The sequence below is a fragment of the Halichoeres trimaculatus genome, unplaced genomic scaffold, assembly GCF_033239565.1.
Source record: "Halichoeres trimaculatus isolate MK-OKI-2021-1 unplaced genomic scaffold, fHalTri1.1 fHalTri1_scaffold_13, whole genome shotgun sequence".
NCBI classification, from domain to species: Eukaryota; Metazoa; Chordata; class Actinopteri; order Labriformes; family Labridae; genus Halichoeres; species Halichoeres trimaculatus.
Genome location: NW_027437191.1, coordinates 13,680,131 through 13,701,737, shown reverse-complemented (window position 1 = coordinate 13,701,737; position 21,607 = coordinate 13,680,131). Strand labels below are relative to the sequence as shown.

At 39.3% G+C, this 21,607-nt stretch overlaps 1 protein-coding gene across 3 annotated transcripts in view; it reads left to right on the top strand.

The window, feature by feature from the left end:
- Window positions 1–21,607, top strand: part of klhl29 (kelch like family member 29) — a 182,681-nt gene that overhangs the window by 47,853 nt on the left and 113,221 nt on the right. For all 3 annotated transcript variants that reach the window (XM_074684737.1, XM_074684735.1, XM_074684736.1), the window contains one exon: window positions 19,804–20,106. In XM_074684737.1, the coding sequence (XP_074540838.1) occupies window positions 19,837–20,106 (270 nt within the window). In that variant the 5' untranslated portion in view covers window positions 19,804–19,836. The remainder of the gene's footprint in view (window positions 1–19,803; window positions 20,107–21,607) is intronic.

Genomic DNA, 21,607 nt, shown 5'->3' with positions numbered 1-21,607 from the left:
TCAATGGGAGACTGGGTTTCTTTTGCCTTTTAGTTGTTTTTAATATGCTATCTCTTATGTGCGTCAGTTTTTCTTATCTGTTTTTAGCTTTTTATCTATCCGTACTGCACTTTGTTTACGGCTGTGGTTGTTTTTGAAAGTGCTTTGTAAACCAAACATTAAAGTCCTCCTTTAATGTTATACTTCCTTTCAGCAGACTGTCTTCTACAATTTGGTGTTAGTTGCAGGTTTGTACAATAATTTGTTACCTTACAGTGTGGAAATTTTGATGACCTAGTAAATATTTCATATTCTGGATCTTGGTATTCAGAACATTGCCAGGATCTGGATGGTACTTTTACATCTGTCAGAAATTATGGTGTCCTTGTCTGGTGTTGTTTTGCAAAGCAATCTGACTGTTTATGGTGGAGTTATATACACATATGGTCAAAACAGCCCTGTCTTACAATGATACAGAGTTCTTAAAAAAATCCTGGATCCAGTTGGTGATCCAGATTACCTTCAAAATGTAATCACTACTTCCTTATCATGTTTTGAACATTTCCTGAAAATTTCATGAAGATCTTTTTTTTTTTTTTGAGTTATGCTGTTCACAGACAAACAAACAAACAGACAAACTCTCCCCTGAACATAACCTCCCTTGGCAGAGCTAATAAAGTTGGTGTGGTTTGGTAGGCTTTGAAAAACTACAACAATTTAGAAATTTCTTTCATCCTTATTTTGGATTAAATTTTACTGGAAAGTTCAAAAAATGGATCCAAAGAAGGCTCGCTGTTCTGGATGGATGACTTGAGGAAGTGTTTGTCTCACGTCTGATGATAAATATTAAAATATTTAAAGCATTTCAGCTTTTTTGTTCTACATTATTGTCCCTGTGTGGTACAGTGGTGCAGTGTTTGGCATAATTGCTTCATAGCAAGATTTTTCCTGGTTCAGCATCCTGGCTGGGCAGGCTGCTTTCCATGTAGAGTATTCATGCTCCCTGTTTGTATGCGTTGGTTCTCTTAGGCGTCCTCCCACAGTCCAAAAACAATGGTTGTGTGTGTATATGTATGGAAATGATTGTTTGTCTCTTCGTGTTAGCCCTGTGATAGGCTGGAAACCTGGTCAGGGTGTCCCGTGTCTTTCACCCAATGACAGCAGGGAAAAGGAAGAGTGGTAAGGATAAAGAATGGACAGATGACGACCCCTGCCAGATCCCCCCTTCCCACTCACCTTTTTCATTTCTATCTCATTCTTCTTTGTTAGACTCATACCTCTATGAATATCACGTCTGATTTCCAGCAGCTTTAAAGTTAAGCTCTGAAGTTTTATGGCTCTTTTAGATATTTGTCATCCTTTACAGCTGCTGTAATAACTCAGATCTCAGCCCATTTATACACAAACTCATAGTAACTCTTATGTGATTTTTTCTGTCTTTATTTTTGCCCACTGTACAAAAACAAATTCCATCCTCTATTGCTGGCTCATCTACTTTTCACCCCCCTTCACAGAGAACCTCGGGCTGACCCTCACAGCATATCGAATTCTACATTTCACAGCTCTTTTCCCACACACCGCTGAGTGTGAGGAATATTTTCCACATATTTATTCCTCTCTGGATGCAGGTTTCTATTCCAATTGCTCTTAGAAGCTACAAGACCACATTATTGTCCCTGTTGCTTTATATGTGGTCCATTAGTAATGATTCACAGTGCCACATGAAAAGTGCAGGTAATACCTGGGGCCTTTTTTTTATTTATGAAGGTGTGCCTGTGGAGACATCAGTATAATCAGTGTACATAGCCCTGTTGGAGCAACTTGACAAGGATCGCTATAGAAAATTCAACTGATCGATATAGAAAATCCAGTTAGGATCTCAATGATTAAATGTTGTCACTGTCTTTCATCAGCCCAAGAAGTCCTAGTCCGTTTAACAAGTCATTAATATTTATTTTTATTATTTATTGTGGGCTTGCTACTAGCTGTGGTTAATGGCTCCAGCCAGAATCCTATACTGCTCCAGTACCAGGATGTAAACAAGCACAGATGATGATCTTGCTTGGTGGAAAAGTTTGGTCGTATTTTGATCTAGAAGTTGGAGATAAAGCTGTATGACTGCTTGTAGGGGGAATTCTTAACCCAGCACATTTAGACCATAACCTTCAAGGAAGAATGAACCCTTGCTCAAAAAGTGAAATTAAAATTGAAAAAACAGGAAAGTAGTTGCTCTGGATCATCCTTTTTTGAATTACTTTATTTGAAGCGACAGAGCATCAGCTTCAAAAACATTTCATTGCAGCATATTTTTTTTTAATAAGCCAAAGTTAGACCTAAGGCTAATTTTTGTCTGCAGTCCTTGGAGGGTCACAGCAAAATTCATATGGGTAGAAAGGGATAAAGACAGATAGAAACAACGCCTCATAATACCATAAAAAGGAAGCTCAATAAAAGCCAGATTGAAACTTGGCTACAAAAAGCGTTGATGGATCCTGAGCTGTCATTGGAAATGTCTTTTGATTGTAATTTCAAGGTTATTTGACTCACATTATGTGTATGACACAAAGGGTTCATCACAGACGTGAACTTGACACAGACAATTAAAAATCATCAAAACGTGTAACATGGAGCTCATCCAAATAAGATTGTCTTTTGAAGAGACAAGCACGTAATGGGATACCTTATCTCCGTCACTGTGTGTCATGCAGCTCTTTATGGTCGCTTTGTTGCAAATGTAACTAGGTGTTTGTAGCGTGTGCTTGGCATGAGAAGGACATGCAAGAAGTCTCAGTCTTACGTCACAATGACAATTTCTTGCAACTTTATTTACAGATTTATCTGTTCTCTGGTGTAGGAAAGAGAAAGCACCAGGGGATTTTTTTTCAAACTTGAAAAAAATTCAACTTGTTCAGAGATCAGAAGTATGAGAATTGTAATTTCAGGCATTAAAAAATGTTTGTGGGACAGGAGAGTTTCTGGAGTCTGCATTAGTAAAAAATATTCTTGATAAACAAATATTGGTGTAGTGAGTCACAGCAGGTGTACCCCAGAAACAAAGTGGACTCACTTTATTACATTTATCTCTACAGAGCAATCTTCCTCCTCACCAGTACACGTGCAGCATCGGGGCTCTGTAGTGCTGACTCTGCCTACCCAGCTTACTCATACACTTGGTCCGTGACAGCATGGTTGCATGAACTAGTTGTTTGTGCAGCTGAAATGCAAAATTGAAACTGCTTTCACTGTCAAAAAAGAGCAGAGTATTTCATAACCAAGGTGATGACCTGAACTAACTTTTTCATGTGAATTACAGAGCAGGATACCAGATTTACTTTAAAACTACATTAAAAAACAACACAGAACAGAGAAACACTTATTAAATTAAAGACATTAATAGGTTAACAGTAAAGTAGCTGGTGGAGGGTATTTGTTAATTTGTTGGAAACCAGTTGAATAACCACACAACGTTTTTAGTTTTTTGGGGTTGTGGCATGTGCATATTCCTTATATAGCCACCCTCTTTAACTTTTACTGAACGTTGAACAAATTCTCTACCTGCTTTGACCTTCAGACGTCAGCTGCACCTCCAAGTAAGAGTGAATTTTTTTTGCAGAACTGTACCAGCAGGTTGTCATCACTCATTTCATTTTCCCCTCCAGAATCTTACTCAGGCTTGGGTTCAGCTGATATTGTTCATCTATGAGATACATGAAATAGCCTGACTGACATTCGATCTCCATTTGCCCATCCATTAATCTTTCCTTACTGTAACCCATCCTGCTACAGGCCAGTCAAAACAGATGAGATGTCCCATTATTTATTTAGTGACACTCCAAAGGGAACCCAGATCACCTGAGGAGACTCTCGTTCACGTTACCAACATTTGTCAACCGTCTCAAACACAGCAGAAATATGTGATCGATCAAGTCAATAAAGGATGCAGGGGATGATTTGCTGTGGGTCAGATGGTTAAGTGAAGGTCAACATGAGAGGGTACTGTGTAATTCTGAGCTCCTGATGTTGACAGGCAGAAACAGATTCATGAAGCCTAGGTGGTACAGTTTTTTAGACTTTCTTACCTCCTAAATCACCGTGAGCAGAAGAGCAGGGGGGTTGTTTTTACTCCTGTAATGAAATTCTCTTATGACAAAGGAAAGTTGCTCTGAGGAGGGTGGGTTTTGATACATTAGAAACTCACGAGGAAGAACACAAGATGAGTGAGTTTTGTAGGAGAGAGACATCTCTCAGACTGGCCTGACTATTGTTGGTGTGTTTCTTCCTGTTCTCTGTCCACCTCAGCATCCTCATTTTCCTCTCTGCCATACACTTTAGTTCTATTATTCAGTAATTTCATCAGTGCCCAACAACCCCCCTTAAGACTTTTTATATTATGTAGAATTATCAAGTTTAATAAACAATCCCTCTTACTTTAAAGGGGACAGATCGTGCTGATCCGTGATTTAATACTTAAATATAAAATAAAGTTGAAAACAAGACCTTACACCCCCCCAATTTTCAAAAAATGAGATATTGTATTTTTTCTGATATCCTAGAACGAGATTTGATGCCTCTGAAAATAGGTCATTGCCATTTGGCCGTGAGATTTCGACCTTCATGACGACACGAGGATCCTTTCTTTTTATTGGAGTAATCTAATAAAGCAGCTCCTCCTCTGTGATGTCAGTTAGTCACACAACCGCCACCGAGGGATACACCCACCAAGAGCCGAGTATAAATAAAGCTCCCTACTAGCTCTGGCTAGCTTGACTGAGTGCTAACATAGTGACGAACTGACGGTAGAGGCGATCTTTAGACTACACTTTCAGCATGATGGAAAAAACAGACAGAGAAAAGTGAAGGAGCAGGATGGAGCCCTGTTATAGAAATAGTTTATTAGTGAAGTCTGCCGATATTTCCACGTATAAACTATACATGTTACAGTACCAGTTTGACTCACCACGCTGAAGCGTCCTGAGATGATCTGTGTCGTGGTGGGTTTTCTTCCTCCTGAGCTGCAGAACTGTCAGGGTCTGACTCGGGGTCCAATACAAAAAGACGTATCCTACACTCTGCCATTTTATTAGTGCTATCAATGCCTTACGGTGAAGTTATGGCAAACAGCAAACTCGCTCGGTCTGCTCCATTCAATGTGGTGATTTTGTAAATACTGCCATGCTGCAAAAACCGCCCCCTGGCTCTACCCCCTCCACCCCTCTGATAGAACTGACCAATCAGAGCACAAAGGGCTGTGACGTTGCGAGGTTACTGGAGGTCATTCTTGAAACAGAGCGTTTCAACGAGATCTTCAGAATGGCCTAAAATGAGGATATTGAGAACGCTATTGTGGGGCAATGAAGGAACTAAATGACTTGTACTGAGGGCAGAAATGCTTTACAGGCATCCTAGTCTGGCATAGTGAAAAGGAGAAACAAGCATGATATGTCCCCTTTAACTTTGATAATATACTATAAATGTTCAATGCCGTAACTCTCAAAAATGCTTGGCTCCCATAATTACCACACCAAATCCAAGGGACATCTTGCGGTAGTATCAAACAAAAGAAGCAAAAAGTCTCTACAATGGTGTGTTAGCCAGAGAGTAAGAAAATGTTAATACTTAGCAACAATAGTGGTCTGTCTATACTGGGGATGGTTGCAATTAATTGAGTACTCGAAAACTTGCTGATGACCCCATTATTGAAGTGACACTTTTTTTTATCAGCCCTCATGTGCAAGCGCTGCTTTTGTTGACATAACTTGAACACATAGAGCATTACATGTGTGACCCAGCTTTTTGTCTTTGCCTAACTGAAGATACTTGGTAGGAAAACAAATCAGCTAAGCCAGATTTCAGTAAAAACAACTGTTTTATGGCAACCAAGGCAACTCTCAAGGAACGTGTTACAACACTGAAAGCAAAAGCATAGCAAATGCAGAACCGTCTGCTGCACTTGCAACATGTCAGTCAAGAAAAGTGATGTCTGGAAGTACTTCGACAAAAATGATGAAGTTAATGTACGGTGTGAGATATGTGGTGTTGAACTTGCATGCCATAGAATATCAGTTTGAACTTTAACCACATGAGCTCAAAGCACAAGGAGAAAATAGCAGACGGGCAGTCTCTCATCACGTCAATGGCTAGCCCTGTTAGCACACATGGCTGTGACCAAACCAGAGCGGAAGAAATCTTATTTAGCGGTGTTTTTGTGTGATAACCAAAAAAAAAACGCGCTGAAAATTCTCTAAATAAAGCGTGAGTGCAGAAATCTTGATTTTTTTTATTTTAATTTTTTGGGGACCACCTAAAGTGGCCCCCCTTGTGACAAGATTGGATACTTAGTAGCCCTCAGGTAATCTGAGTTTAAGACCCCTAATCTACATAGATGACAGAAATAGTCAGATTACCCTTGCAGTGTATGTTTGTTGAATATATCAGAATCAGTTGTGTGAATCTATTTTGAATTTGGAAAAAAAACTTAATCATTATATTATAACTACAATATAACTTCATGCTGAACTAGGTTAAAGCTGTTATGCTGTTTAAGACCTCAGTCACAGTTAATGTCTGTCTCTGACTAGTTCATTACAAGCTAAATGTTTTTGTTGTCATTTTAAAGCACTAAATGCATTAATTGAAGTTCCTGTTCATTAAATCTGTGCAGTGTCAGGCCCCATCTTATCAAAAAAAAGGGTCTTTTTTTAGATGACACACACTGACCCCTTCATTTTGTTTTTACTCAGTCAGATAGCAAGAATATAAAACTGAGCACGTTCCCCACAGTTTGACTCTGGTACAGTTTAGTTTACATCCCATGTACGCTTCACTCGTCTTATCATTCAGCTCTTTTCTTTTTCTCTCTGGGGTTATTGAAGCTGCTCTCTGTGTTCATTCCTCTTGCCTCAGCTGTCTCCTGTGTCATTAATCTATACTACTCCAACAGCTACTCTGGGACGGACCGGGTTGCTGCTTCACTCAATGTGGAGGCTCTGAGTAAAACACTGAGTTCCATCAGGCAGAGATAGAGGACAGCTTTTAGAGATAAAACACTCAGAGACAGAAGATAAGACGTAGAAATGAAATGAATGAAGAATGAAGGATATAAGGATACGTTTCTCCTTCATTGTTCATCCCCTGTAAAACAGGAGAGACAGAATCATCTGCACTGAGGTCACTGTGGTGTCTGCCTTTTTTTTTCTTTTTTGAGAAGGTTGAGATTTGAGTAGAGTAATATGCTGTGGCACACTGGGGCATCCTGGCTCATCTGGAGTCTGCCTGCAAACCCTGGAGGTGACAGGGAGCTGGAGTAGACGACCTGGCTTGATTAAGGAGAGAGCACTGTCCTGGGTCCAAGTCTGTTTGAGATAGATTTTGTATGACTTGAAGTAACATAGCGCCCGTGCTTGTGTAGGGGAAAAAACAATAACTGGATGCACCAAACTTGGCAGTGAGGCTCGCCTGACTCCAGACTCAGTCACTGATTATAATGGAAAGTCTTGGAGCTGACAGAGTTGGAATTTGTTGCTGCAGCTCATCTGAACTCTGTTTGGCTCTAGTTTTATTGTTATTGCCTCTGTTGGAAATTAGCACCAATTTTTTCATTTACAAAACAGCTCGCTGATCTAAAATTGTCTCAGAACATTGCTTCTCCACATGATTTTCTTATCATCATCTTATAGTGTTTCTCTTTTTAACTTTTTTAGTAAAGTGAAAATGTCTCATGCCATCACTCAGGGGGGAGACTAGCATCAATTTACATTCAGTCTTTTAGAACTATGTGTGTAGTTTATCCACCTTGTGTAAGTTTTCACCTGTTATCTCAGCTCTGGTGTAAAGTATGACTTAATGTTGGGTTTTCTGTATCTCTTAAGTTCCACACCTCCTCACCAGGGAGCTTAACGCTACAACCAGGATGTTACTGTTGTCTAGTTTGTCTCTCAAGGGCATTGCGGATGCATTTCCTCACCCAAAGGATCCACCTTAGTATCTCATATCTAAAATATAGCAGCAGAAACACAAGGGCTAAGTGCTAATGAGCTAAGAGAGGTTGTAGAAAAGTACTGCTTGTTCAGTATTTCATGGACATAAGATAGTTTTTACTTTACGAAACTGGAGGATTCAGACCAGTGATCTCTTCAGTTGTGAGGACACTAGCCATACCAGAGCACCTTCTGTTAGCAAATAAAGCTCAATGATTTAGGAAATGTCAGCTGTTAGAGCCATCACTGCCTTTTCATGTTCTTTGAAAATAAAACTTATTAAAAGCATTTAAAGCTAGGGGTGTAACAAAATGGTCAACTCACGATACGACAGTACAATACAATACAAAACACTACGACTTAACTAATAGTTTAGTCATAGTGTTTACATTTGCTTTAGCTCACTCATCAGCATCAACTGATGGGAGGGAGGATGATTGACAGTGTTTTCCCAAACTTCAATACAGACATCCTGTTGAAGTGGGTCAAACACACTGAAACCGGTTTTTAGACACTGCCTTGTTTTTTTATTTATCTATTTATTTATTTATTTTTTATCAAACCTGAATAACATTAAACAAAGTTTGACACGTTGAGACAGCTGTATTTCAAAGTTATACCTCCTAACTACAGTAGCCCCTCAAGCCCCAATGTATATGGGGTAGAGCATGTGAGGAGAAGCACAAAAACTGGCTGTTAGTAAGACAGAGCTGTTGTATAAATGCATATCCCTCATTGTCAGATTTGCAGAAAATGAATATTTTGTGCAGACACCCAGTTTCACGCAGTAAAATTTGGGTCCTTTCATTTTTTTTCTTGATTATATGGTGCATCTTTCAAATTTATTTCACCATTTTCCATTTTGCCAACTTTTGGGCCGTAATTTTTTTTTAACACCCCTATTTCAATCTGCTTTTTAATAGTTCCTCCTTAGGAACAGGAAACCTTAGACATGGTGGTATGGCCACATATTTTTTTAAGAGTTGTAAGGCATATAGCTTTTTTAAGTTCCTCTGATTAATGTTATGTATTTACTTTTTTCCATTTTGTACTTTGTTTTGAGGAAAATAGTATTTTTTATGACTGGCAACAGTTGCTGCTGGTGGTCACACAGCCTGTCACTAGGTCACCTAAAATTATATGGAAATGATATAAATTATAATATTAATAAATTCATAAAAAAAACAATAATGTAGTCATAATAAATTAAAAAGGTGGTGTGTGAGTTGTGTGTGTGTGTGTGTGTGTGTGTGTGTGTGTGTGTGTGTGGGGGGGGGGGGGGGGGGGGGGGTTGGTGTGCAATCCTGCAGGCAGTGTTTTCCTTTAGTTTTCGACTAGCTATGTGCCCACCAGCAGCTTTTGTTGCCACTCACAGAATTAAGCTCGTGAACAAAAAAAAAAAAATATGTCCCAGGTACAATTTTTTGGTAGAGAGTTACCCTAGAGACTTGAATTATTAAACAATTATAAATATGTTTTGGGGGAAAATCATATGAAATTTATGAAAATCGTCTCTTTCCAGAATGATTTGCATCCACCATGTCCTCCACCGGCAGGAGCAGGAAGCAGATTATGTCATGTGATGTGACAGGAACCACTTGGAAACTATTTTTTATAATCGAAAATATTGGTCTAAGTTGTCTACTGGCATATAAGTGGAAAGAGATGCATTGGTAACACTGATTTTTTTATTCTGAGTAGAAAATGATAGTGATACACTTTTGCAACAGTTGTTGCAGGTGGGGCAAAACAGGTTAAGTCTGTTATTGCAAAAGAGGTCATGATTTAGAAATCCTACCCTGTGGTTGGGTTGCAGGTCAACCAGCAGGACTTTGTCTTCTGGAGCAGGCAGGAGCTAAACATGTTGCTTAAAGGTTCTTGTAGCTCTGTGTGAGCTCAGAGTCAAAGCCCTCCTGTTTGAAATCATGTAACGGAGAGACGGGCCTAATGTAGAGCCTTTGTCGCAGAGCAGAGAGGGTACTGATACAATCCAACCCCAGAGCATCTTGCAATGTCCGGGAGATACAGATCACAGTTGAAGAGGGCATTGCTATGGTGACAGAGGACATGTCATAACCCGTGTTGCCAGAGAACGACAGACCATTGCTGGTTTTCAAAAGCCTGTAAGCTCCCAACCTTCTCTGCTGTAAATCTCTTCTTCTGTGTCCTCACTCTTCACCATATTGTGTCCCTCGTTTAATTCTCCTGCTCTCTTTTTCATTCTCATTGCTGCTACATCTTTTATGTTTATATCTCCTGATCTCTGAACAGGAGCTAGAGTTGAAAGGGATGTATGCCTGCTGCCCTCTCTGCAGCAGACGTCCAGATAATTTGGACTCTAGAGCTGTTCTCATATTCATACACATGCTCACATGCATATTGAAAAATTAACAAACATGTTTTATTTATTATAATAATCCAGCACCCAAAGGTTGTCTTTGCTTCATGTGCCTTGTATGTGTGTTAGACCTATGCCTAGTGACGTGTGTGTGTATGCCTGTGTGTGTGTGTGTGTTTGTTAATCTCATCTGCCGTAAGAACATTTTTTATGCTGCCATAAAAAAGGCGACAGCTGCTGTGGGCTGCAGAGGATACACAACACACATGAGCACGTAAGCTTTATGTCCCCCAGCCTCATGTCATATGACTTTTAATTTTTTTGTTGTTGTTGTAGATTTGTGTTTTCAGTAACTGAGCAGCAGCGTGAGGTGATGGAGGGAGCATTTCCAGCTTTTTTGCTGATGAACATTCAGGACCAGAGATAACCAGACACTGGAAGGGTGTTACTTACTCCATCATGTAAAGATATGATAGGTCTATGCTCAGTCCGCACCCTTGTGTGAAGGTGGTGCGCTAAGAGGAGAAGTGTTGTTGAGGTAGAAGTTAGAGACTCTTACCCAGATTGGAAGAATGTTTTATACAAGTGTTATGGGTTAGATAAAGTTTTAGGAAGCAAAGAGCTTTCACACCAGTAATCCAAAAGAAAAGGGTGTCCTCCGAGTCTGCTGTGTCTTGGCGTTGTAGTTCAGTCCAGTGCATCCATTCCGGCCTTTTCACTGCTGGAGCCACTTCTCTAGATTACCTTGACATCTTAAAGGGAACCCAGCCCCCGCTCCAGGAATGATGCATTCAAAGACTCAGAACAACACAGTGACTCTTCATTACTTATCCAAACACCTTATTTCTGTCAGAAAAATATGTATTATATAGGAAAGAAATAGAAATATGTAAAAGGAGAAACACAAGGATAACTATTGTTTTATATCATCCCTAACATAACAATGCCAAAATGTTTTAGTGATAAGCATAGAGAGAGGAACATTAGCTTTTTTTCCTCTGTCCTCCTTCTGTTTTCCTTATATTTCTGTTTTTCATTATCCTTTCTGAGGGATGTTTCAGATACTTGAATGCTTTGTCAAAGTGAAAATGATCAGGGAGTGTAAGTCTCTTGGAAACTGAGGCAGTGTGTGCATATCACCAAGGGATGGGTACCGAATTAGGTACTTTTATAGGTATGGACCAAATTCTGTCAAAGTACCGGTACCAATTTAGGTAAAATCAAAAGGCTCTATGTTTAGGTACCTAAATGCATCTTTGTGACTGTGAGGAAGTGGAAGAGTAGGTGATTTTCCATGCTGGACATGAACACAGCATTACAGGGTTATATATTGAAGAATAAATATGTTAAAGTAAAAAGAATTAACTTTTTATTTTTTAACAAATTGATTTTTTTTTATCACGTAAGCACACAAAAGTGCCGAAAATTGTTACCGTTGAGTACCTATACCGTTTGTCAGGTACTGGGAATTGGTACCGTATTATTTCTAATGTTAAAAGGTACCCATCTCTAATATCACCCATCAGTGTTTATCCATTAGGGTTTCAGATTAATGAATAAAGTACATTCACAATACTCCCCACAGGATCTTCAGTGTAAATCCTTTTTTTTTTCATTTGAAATAAGCAAATGGATCAAGGTTAGAGCTTTTGCTTATTACTGGTTTATCTGATCACTTTTCTTTGCTTGTTTTAGCTCAGTCAGCCTGTGACAATGTGCTCAAATGAAAGCTGTGAAGGGCGTTTCAACTGGTGGCCCCTGTTTGAGGAATCCCACGTTTCATGATACACTGATGACTGTACGATGTCCATGAATTCCACTTCGACCACTAATGGCTTTAAGAAGATTGAGGCAAATTGCCTTCTCAAGCCACTGGGATTAATTGGGCCTGCTAATGCTCAATCCCACTTAGGGCCAGCATGGCTCACACTGGGTTTGCTGATTTCCATGCCAGCAGGTAGCTGCATTCATCTCCCCTTTTCTTTGAGATTAGCTTTTCTCCTTCCCTTACCAGTCCCTACATTTCCTGTACAAATACAGATATTCCCAATGAAAGAGCCAATAAAGTCACAACTCTGCTTTCCTTTTTCTCTAGTTTATTTATTTGGAAGTACTTGTATTTCTCTTCTTCTGAAACATCACTGAGGTGTCTCCTGTATCACATTCTTAAAAGGAAAAGCTAAAAATACTCAGGACATGCTGGTGCTTTTCCGGAAGATCGGCTTGCTTCATCAATCAATATTTTACCATGGAGGATAAAAATTCAAAGATGCTGGAAAGAAGGATATCCAAATAAATAGATATTTGGATTGTGTAGCTAAGATTGTAGTAGCACCCAGTTATTTTGTATGTTTGTGTATGTTTGTGTATGCCTGTGTCGAAAAGTAGTTAGATTTCTCTCTTTGGCATTTGTATCTCTATCCCATCTGACTGTAACGTCAACATCTGCTGGGTCCTGTACAGACTCCAGCTAAGAAGCAGAATTTAAAAGCCTCAGACTCTGGTTTACATCGCCCTGGGCTGCTCCTGTACCCACAGTCTCTTCCATTATTTAAATATAAGGATGGATACCTCTGATGTCCTGGAGGAACTGTCAGCACATTTACTGGTGTGCAAATTCTATTGGTGTGTGTTTTTGTGTGTGTGTTTGTGGTTGTCTGAGTGCATGTCCCACAGGGCCTCTCATTTACCACCATATCTTGTCCCCTTAAAGTAACATTACACCTACTTTCCTGCCCCTTGTAACAGCCAGACTTGCAGATGGACAAATTGATCATTAAGAGGCTTCTGTAATGTAGCAGGTGTCTGTGTGTATGTGAGTGTGTGTGTGTGTGTGTGTGTATGTGCATGCCTGTGTATTAAAGATCAAGACCAGAGGCCTTCATCTTGTGAAGTATCTGTGGTCGATGAAGGAGCTGGGGGGTATTGAGTGCAGGTCAAAATGTGCAAGCCCAGCAAACATCACATCCTAGAACAGAAGTTTGAAACTCAATCCATCCCTTGCTAATCTGGTCTTTTAACACCTTTTCTCTATTCTGGGTATCACATAGACACACACACACACACACACACACACACACACACACACACACACACACACACACACACACACACACACACACACACACACACACACACACACACACTCAAACACACTTTACTGCTTTTGTTTCTCATCTGCTTTCTCACTTACACTGTCTAGCTGTCTCCTCATCTCTGCCACGTCCTGTCCATCTGTTACACTCCCTCTTTCCTCACATCTATCTGCAGCTCCCTGTGTTTTCCCATAAGGCTTTATTAACGCAGCTCCATCACACACGCCTGACACGCTGCATGCCGCCTCAGAGTGACAGATGCTGTTCTCAGGGTGTGTGTCTCACACCCCTCAGCTAACTTATTATTTTGGCTAATCACTCAGCTGTTGTCAAGGAACTTAAGTTATTAAAGGTTGTGGTTCTGCATGATTGTACGCCTCACACAAGAACGTGCAGGACGTCTCCTTGGTAATACGTGAGGTCAGGATGATGTCAACCTCAGCTGATACACACGTGCAGACTTTTGTGTTTGTTCACAATAAACACACACATGCACTCCCACACTATGCTTCTACCTCCTATTGATATCTTCTTTTCCACCTGCTCACCCACATCATATAAATCTAATGTTACATTTAAAACTGATGCATGATGTGGTTTTGATAACAATAAGGCTGCAACTAACAATTATTTGTAATGTTGACTAATCTATCGTTTTTTTTTTTTTTTTTTTTTTTGTTTTTACATTAGTCAATTAATCATGGTTATTTTGTGTTCCAACCCAACTTGGCCTGTGAAATTTTCAGACCTTTAAAATCAACGTGTGTTGCATTTTCACTGCATTTACCCAGAGTTAGGTTCTCACATCTGATTGGTCAGCCCCGTTTCATGCTTGTTTTTTTTTTTTTTTTGTCTTAATTTCATTCAGATGACATAAACATATGAGTTAAATACAAAAAATAAACAAACAAATAAATAAATAAATCTCAAAATGAATGAAGCAGGTTACGAGGAAATTAAGTTGTTGTTCGCAGTGTTGGTTGGCAAGACCACTTATTAGAGACTTAGATTATTTTTTAATGTTTATTTGCACAATGGGGCTTGCTTTGCTTTCTGTATGATCCCGCTTGACTCTCTCCCAGCTCTCCATAGCAGCGCGTTAAGTTTTGTTTCTCTACATGCGCTACTTCCACTTCGCTCATGCGCACTCCGCCCCTCCTCCTCCCCGCTGAGTTTTACCGGTGCAGTGTGAGCTTGTGTGTGAGAGCTCCATCGGAAAAAATGTCCCCTTTTATAAAAAGTTAGGGGAGTTTTGACACTAGTTTGTGACTCAGACCCTGAAAAACTATTTAAAATGGAGAGTGAAAAAGACTCTCTAAATCACGTTATCAGGCGCCAAACACAGGGAGCTGTAAGGCTGTCCAAGCCGGAGATGCAGTCTCATCAGCGCGCAGTGCCAATATTTCCTCATCAATATTCTGGTATTTCATTTCACCATATGACAATAATAATAATAATAATAATGGTAATAATAATAATAATGATAATAATAATAATGGTAACAATAATAATAATAATAATAATAATAATAATAATAATAATAATAATAATAATAATAATAATAATAATAACGGTAATAATAATAATAATAATAATAATAATAATAATAATAATAATAATAATAATAATAATAATACATGTCGACTGTTAAAATTTGTGTCGATTAATTTTTATAGTCGACGAGTTGATTATGTCGACTAATCGTTACAGCCCTAGATAAAAATGCGTCAACACTATTGTATCATACTAAATGCATACCAATGTGTATGATGAATGTGAATAAACCAGCATCTTAAGTTGAGAACGAAAAAAAAATACCCAGCAGCCAACACACACTTTGACTCCTCTGCAGCTTTTTGGATGACTGACAGTCTAATGGAGATGCCAGTCAGCCAGTCAGGCCATTAGGTTTGATTGCTGACATCATATTTTCACCTGTCTCAGACTCAGATGATCGTTTTGGAAACTGGATCCTTGTTCTCACTATTTAGGCTTCCAGAGGAATAATGATGATCTTTCTTTGTTTAGTTCTCCATCTCTCAGCATGGGATTCTCATTCATCAATTGTTGTTTCATTTTTGGAGAGAGGAAAAAACATTTGGTATGGAAAGTCTGTCACCTTCTGGTAAGATTATTAACATGCTGACAGGATTGTAGGAGCTGCAGAGCAGCAGTAATTGCTTAAGAATTGGCTGAAATGATGTCATTAGTCTCTTATAAAACTTAAAAAAGGCTCTGAGCGGGTTTGGCTCCATGTGCACGTCTTGCAGCAGAGGTCATCATCTCTCCTCTCAGAGGCTATTGTTCTGTCCACGGCTGACTCTGTGATCACTGGATGTGAGGGAAATAGGCCGATCTTTCTTGGCTCGTTTTCCCCTGGAGCAGCCCAGCCTGAGCAAAGTGTCACTGCAAATGTGATGTATACGAGTGTTTATCTGCTCTGGCAGAGTCCACAGGTGTGCTGGCTGTTACTTTCCACAGGCAACTCCGAGAGCTAAATTCTCCTTTTTCATTGGCCTTAAGCAGAAACACACGCAGCATACACTCTCTGCCTCAAGTCAACGTGCTCATACAACAACACACAGCAGCAGTCTTTTAAGGAGTAACAGAAAGTGAAGATTGTGAAAATTATTTAAGAGTCTTTTAATGAGACCCCTGAATCCCTCTGTTATTTAGTAAAACAAGACATGCTGAGGGATTCATCTAAGTGACACGCTACAAGCTGTCAGACATGCATACACAAAAAGTCAAGGGATGATGGGGACGATAGTGCACATATTAAAATGGAAAGCTAGTACAGTGAATATACCATCCCTGACCATGTTGAATTCTTTTGTTCTACTTACTCTGCCCAATATAAGATGCAGTCTTGTTTTTGAACTTTAATTTGATTATCTCTTTGAGTCAATTCCAGTGATTTTAATATTTTTACAAACTTAGTTTAAAAGGGATACTTTAATTTGTTTTACTTACATTTTGCAGCCATTTCTAAAATATATATATTAAGGGTTAGAAAAAAATTTGATAAACTGCAGTATAGAGATTTTTTGTTGAATGATTTCAAACAGGAATTTTTTTGTTCAAAAATCTTTTTTTCTTTTCATTTTTTAAATTTTTATTCCTTTATTTTAATCTTTTTTTATAAGCTGGGTTGGAAAAAGTTGAGAATGTGGTCGCCCTGAATAAATCCTAAAATCTGACTCAAATGTGATGTGCATTTTTGGGGGAAGATATCATTCCTTATATAGTCTTTAGACATCATCATCTTCATCTAGCTTTTTCACATGGTCTGCAGTTAAAAAAAACAAACTAAAATTTACAAAAATTGGAATCAGTAAAGAATCCCAATTCAGACTGAAGCGTCATCCTGTAAATTATAAAAGAATAAAATAAGTGGAAAAGCACATCTTCCCAGCCCTAATATTTATATAAAAAAGTTTTTTTTTTTTTTTTTACTGCTTTGATTTTTTTCTTCTCTTTGTGGCAATAAGATCCAGTTTTACTCAAGGTCATTCCACAAAGCTCTCTCTTATGGGCTCTTGGAAACTTTATGCACTGCCTTTCTGAATAATGCTGCAGATTTGTTCTCAAGGATGCCCTTGTTTCTTGGTCTTCAGGACACACACACACACACACACACACACACACACACACACACACACACACACACACACACACACACACACACACACACACACACACACACACGCTTTTTCTATATCATCGCCGAAATACACTAGATACAGTTTTGGTCCTGCTCCTCTCCCTCAGATCAGATAGGTTTCCGTTTAAATCCAGATCGTATTTAGCTTGACTTTGATGACATAATGAGTGGAGCTGGACCAGGAGTTGGCAAGTTTGATGTTTTACAGCCCAACATGAATGAAGAGAGACTCATCAATGGAGTGGGAAGCGCGGGAACTTCTCGGTCTTGCAACTCCAACTGTCTGTCAGTCATGCAGATTGCTGGACTCAACATGCAGCCGGTGTGAGTTGACAAACGCTGTCAACACACAAAAGAGGGGAGCCAGACTGCAGACGTATCTGGTGTATTTGAGGCGTCACCCTTTTTTTCCTGTGAAAAATCATTTGGTATCCCTCTTATTTCTTCAAGAAATGTGAGGCTCTGTAAGAAAATAGTACCACACGCTTGCTCTGTCATTATTCAGGTAACCTGGCACCGTGTCACTCTCTGTATCTCCTGTATTTTTAGAGAAAGTACAAACATCCTCTTTTGCAAAATTTGAGGTTATTTAAAAAGGTAACTGTGGAGACGGAGGATGATGTTGGATTGCAGCTTTTCACTGCTCTGTTTGGCTTCCACTTTCTTTGTGCATTGGTAGGTCAAAGTTGGACAGAGCAGACGTTGTTAAGGAATGAATGAAAGAAGCCAAGAGATGACATGGTGAAAAAAATGACAGGTAGAAAAATCAGAGGCAAACATAACAGCAAATAGAGTGAGGGGGTTTGGGGCTGTGACACATTCTTGTCGCACCAAAAATTTTAGTCATTTGGTCTGTCTAAATGTCCAATTCAAAAATCACATTATGCTAATAATATTAAAGATTCCCAAGCAGCAGAGTTGTTCTTTTACTCAAGTTTGTTGGAGTTTTTTCTCATTTATGCCTGCCCAAACAATGTATTAGTTCACAGCCATTTGCTTGTAGCTCACACTGTTTTACACATGCAAGAGTAAGCTTTTTAACTTACACTTCTCTCTGTGGGTCAAAACACAGAGTGACAGACTCCAGTGTGCAGAGTAAAGATTTACCATCTGCTGTCACTCTCCCCCCACAGACCTGTGGATTTAATATGGGGACTGGCTGGACCTGGTTTGAGCTAATTTATTTATATCATCTGTTATCAGGGGCTCAAGAAGCAGAATGTGCCTTTGGTGAGGAGGAGTGCAATGTACTTTGGTCCCTTCAGCAATGGATTTCATTGCTCAGATCCTGCACTGCTTTGGTTAATGAAATAGTGCAAGGGTCTTCAACCTGCTGCAGCTCTTTGACTCCTTTGAAGTGGCTCCTTGTAGCTTTAAAAAGTATTGAAGAACAGATTTCTTTTTTTTTTTCTTACAGAGGATATGGATAATTAAAGACACGGACACTAAATAAAATCATGCATTAACAATTTTTTTTTGTTTGCAATTTTTTTATTTTTTGCAGATTTTTGGAATTTTGATTTTTTTTTTGCGAAAAAAATGAAGAGCTTGCAAAGTTTTTGCATTTTCTTTGCAAATTTCAAAATTGTTTGGATTTCTGCAAATTCTACAAATTATTTAAAATCCATAATTTGGAAAATTAAGCAATTTTTTAAATAGATTTTTACAAATTCTTCGCAAATGTATCAGATTTTTGAAATAACAATTTTTATGAATTGTTGTTGGAAATCTATGAAATTTTGGCAAAATTTTGGAATTGTTTTAGATTGTGGCACATTTTTTAAAATGTAATTATTTTGAAAATTTTTGAAAGCTTTGAAAAGTCAGACATTTTGCAAAAATATGCAATTTTATGAAAATTCTTTTTTTAATATTTGAAAATTTATTAAAAATAAAAACAATGGCAGTCCCATTTACAACTTTATAAACAAATAAAAATTTCTTCTGTAGGTAATTTTCTTCTAGAGTTTTACTATGTTTTTAATTTTATCCCTTTTTCATCCTGTGAAGCTAAAGCAGATTTTGTGGCTCCAGAATGACTTACATCCAGGTGAGCTGAGAAAACAATGGTTCCTTTGAAAGTAAAGGTTGCAGGTCCCTGACATAGAGTAAAACACTGTAAATGCTGCACACACCATACTGATGTCACCCCACCTTTTTGTCCAGCACAGCTCGTCTTTTTTTTTTTTTTTTTTTTGAAAAATATGGAAAACCAGGGGCAATCTGACGAAATTAAGTGGTCAATATGTTGGTTTTATGTGTTCAGACAGCTGAGTTTTTACCAAAGGGTCATGATACTGCTGCACTGTCCTCAGGCGAACTTCACTATGTGTGAAGCTGGTTGTGTTTGCTCCCCAGCTTTGTTTTAACCTTGCTTTGTTCAGCAAGAAGCCCCGTGACAGATTTAGCTCCTTATGGTTTTGGCACTAATGGTGTTTTTATAGACCTCATTTGCTCATTTCTCTCCTGTTTGTTTCAGCTCTCAGAAATTAAGAGCAACAAATGAGCTGCAGAGCAATTGCCAGTCGGATGTGTCTGGAGCAGATGCTACGAGCATTTACACTTTAATGTCAACATTTCCTCGCCTTGATACACTTTGAATGCCACACTTTTTATCTTCCATGGTTTCTTTTTATCTCTTTAAAACTTCCGTCACTTCGTCTTTCTCTTTCTGAGGCTTCTTTCTCTCAGTTTGTGTTCTAGATAAGGAGGAATTAACTTGAACTGGACTTTATCTGTTTTTTTCTGCAGCCTTGCACCAGTAGTTCCCTCTGAAAGGAAGTGATGTCACGCCATCACCACCGCTTTGGGGACTATCGGGGACCCTGGGAGCGGAGAGACATCCGTCCTTCTGGCCTCCACAATGGAGGAGCCAATCACAACAGTGCCTCCACTGTCGTTAACGGCAACAACCGCCCAGGGCTCCTCCCTCTACCGGTCATCCCCTCCCTCCTGCCCACACCAGTTACAGTTGCCGTGACAACATCAAGCAGCGACATAGCAGTCAAAAGGGGAATCACACCAGTAGGACCTGTGACACCGACCTCAGCAAAGGTAAGAAGATCATCCAATCTGGTTCAGTGACCTAGTCCACTCTGAATCATCATGAAAGCCTCTCCATGTGTGGCAGTGTTTCTGTCCTTAACTTGAACTCTGTGAAAACTGGACATGAGTTTCATTTTAGTCCCTGCTGTTCAGACTTTACACCTCTCTCACTTTCTCCAAATGTTTCTGATCTGTCCAACTCACTCGTGTGCTCATCTTCATCAGTTGTCTCAACCCCCCTCCCCCCCTCACCCCTCCTGCCTCCATCACTCTCTACAGTCTTCCTGCTCTCTTTTTGTCTTCTGCTTCATTTTGCCAAACCATTTTACTTCATCCTCATTTTCTCTTTGTGCCAAATGGCTAACTCGCCCTGCCTCTTTCACCTTGGTTGTTTTCTTCTGTCATTATCTAAATGACCTATGACAATGACTTGGATGGTTACTGCTGTCAGAAGTGGTGAAAAGGGGTGATGCTTTCATCAGCATGCTAACAAACAAATGGACGACATCATTATAAAGTCCCTCATCATTAGCTCACTCGAAAGAAAGCGTGTTTACTTCAGCTGCATATATCTCATTTTCAGTGGTTTCTACAGTGACCACGATATTTGCAATAAAAATATAGAACAGAATAGAATAGAATAGAATAGAACAGAATAGAATAGAATAGAATAGAATAGAATAGAATAGAATAGAATGGAATGGAATAGAATAGAAAATTCTTTATTTATCCCGAGGGGAAATTTGGGAGCCACAGCAGCAATCAAGAAAACAAAAGTAAGAAAGTGCAAAAAGGTCCATAAGAAAATAGATGATGACAGCTTGTCCATCATTCTCCAGTTCAGCCAGCCTCCACCTCTACAGGGTCCAGGACTGAGCTTCTTCAGCAGTCTGTTCAGTCTCTGTCTCCTGGATCCTGTCTGCTCACAGCAGGGTGAAGTTCCTCCAATGTAGTGTTGGTGTCCAGTGTTAGCTCATTTAGCCATGTCTGTAAATAGCATGATGCTACTCTGCCCTCTGGTATTCCCTCTGTTGCTGGGTTAGCATGGCTAGCTTGTCCATCTCACTGGAGATAGGTGTTACATTCCCAATAACAACAGGTGGACGGACAGGTCAATGTCGTCACTTCTTAGTTCACACCTGAGAACCAGCACGTCATCCTCACCTCCTTCTCCTCACCTTGTGGGAAGACATCAGGCCTTGCACCAGTTAGCATTTGCATGCTACAGGCTGCTTATTGCTAATCTCATATGTAAACAATGCAGCCATGGTTATGTGTAAGATCTTCAGACTAACACAGGAGCAAAATTAGTAAAAATATCACTGAATACACAACCATTTTGGTGTCCATGACCAACAAATGAGCCATACAAACTGATGATCCACTCCAAATACAAAGATGACCAAAAAGAGACGAAAAAATTACAATAAACCGACAAAGAAGGGAGAGCTGCCGCAACAGGCAGTCACAACCAACAGCAACAACTTTGTATCTTCATATCTATGGAGAT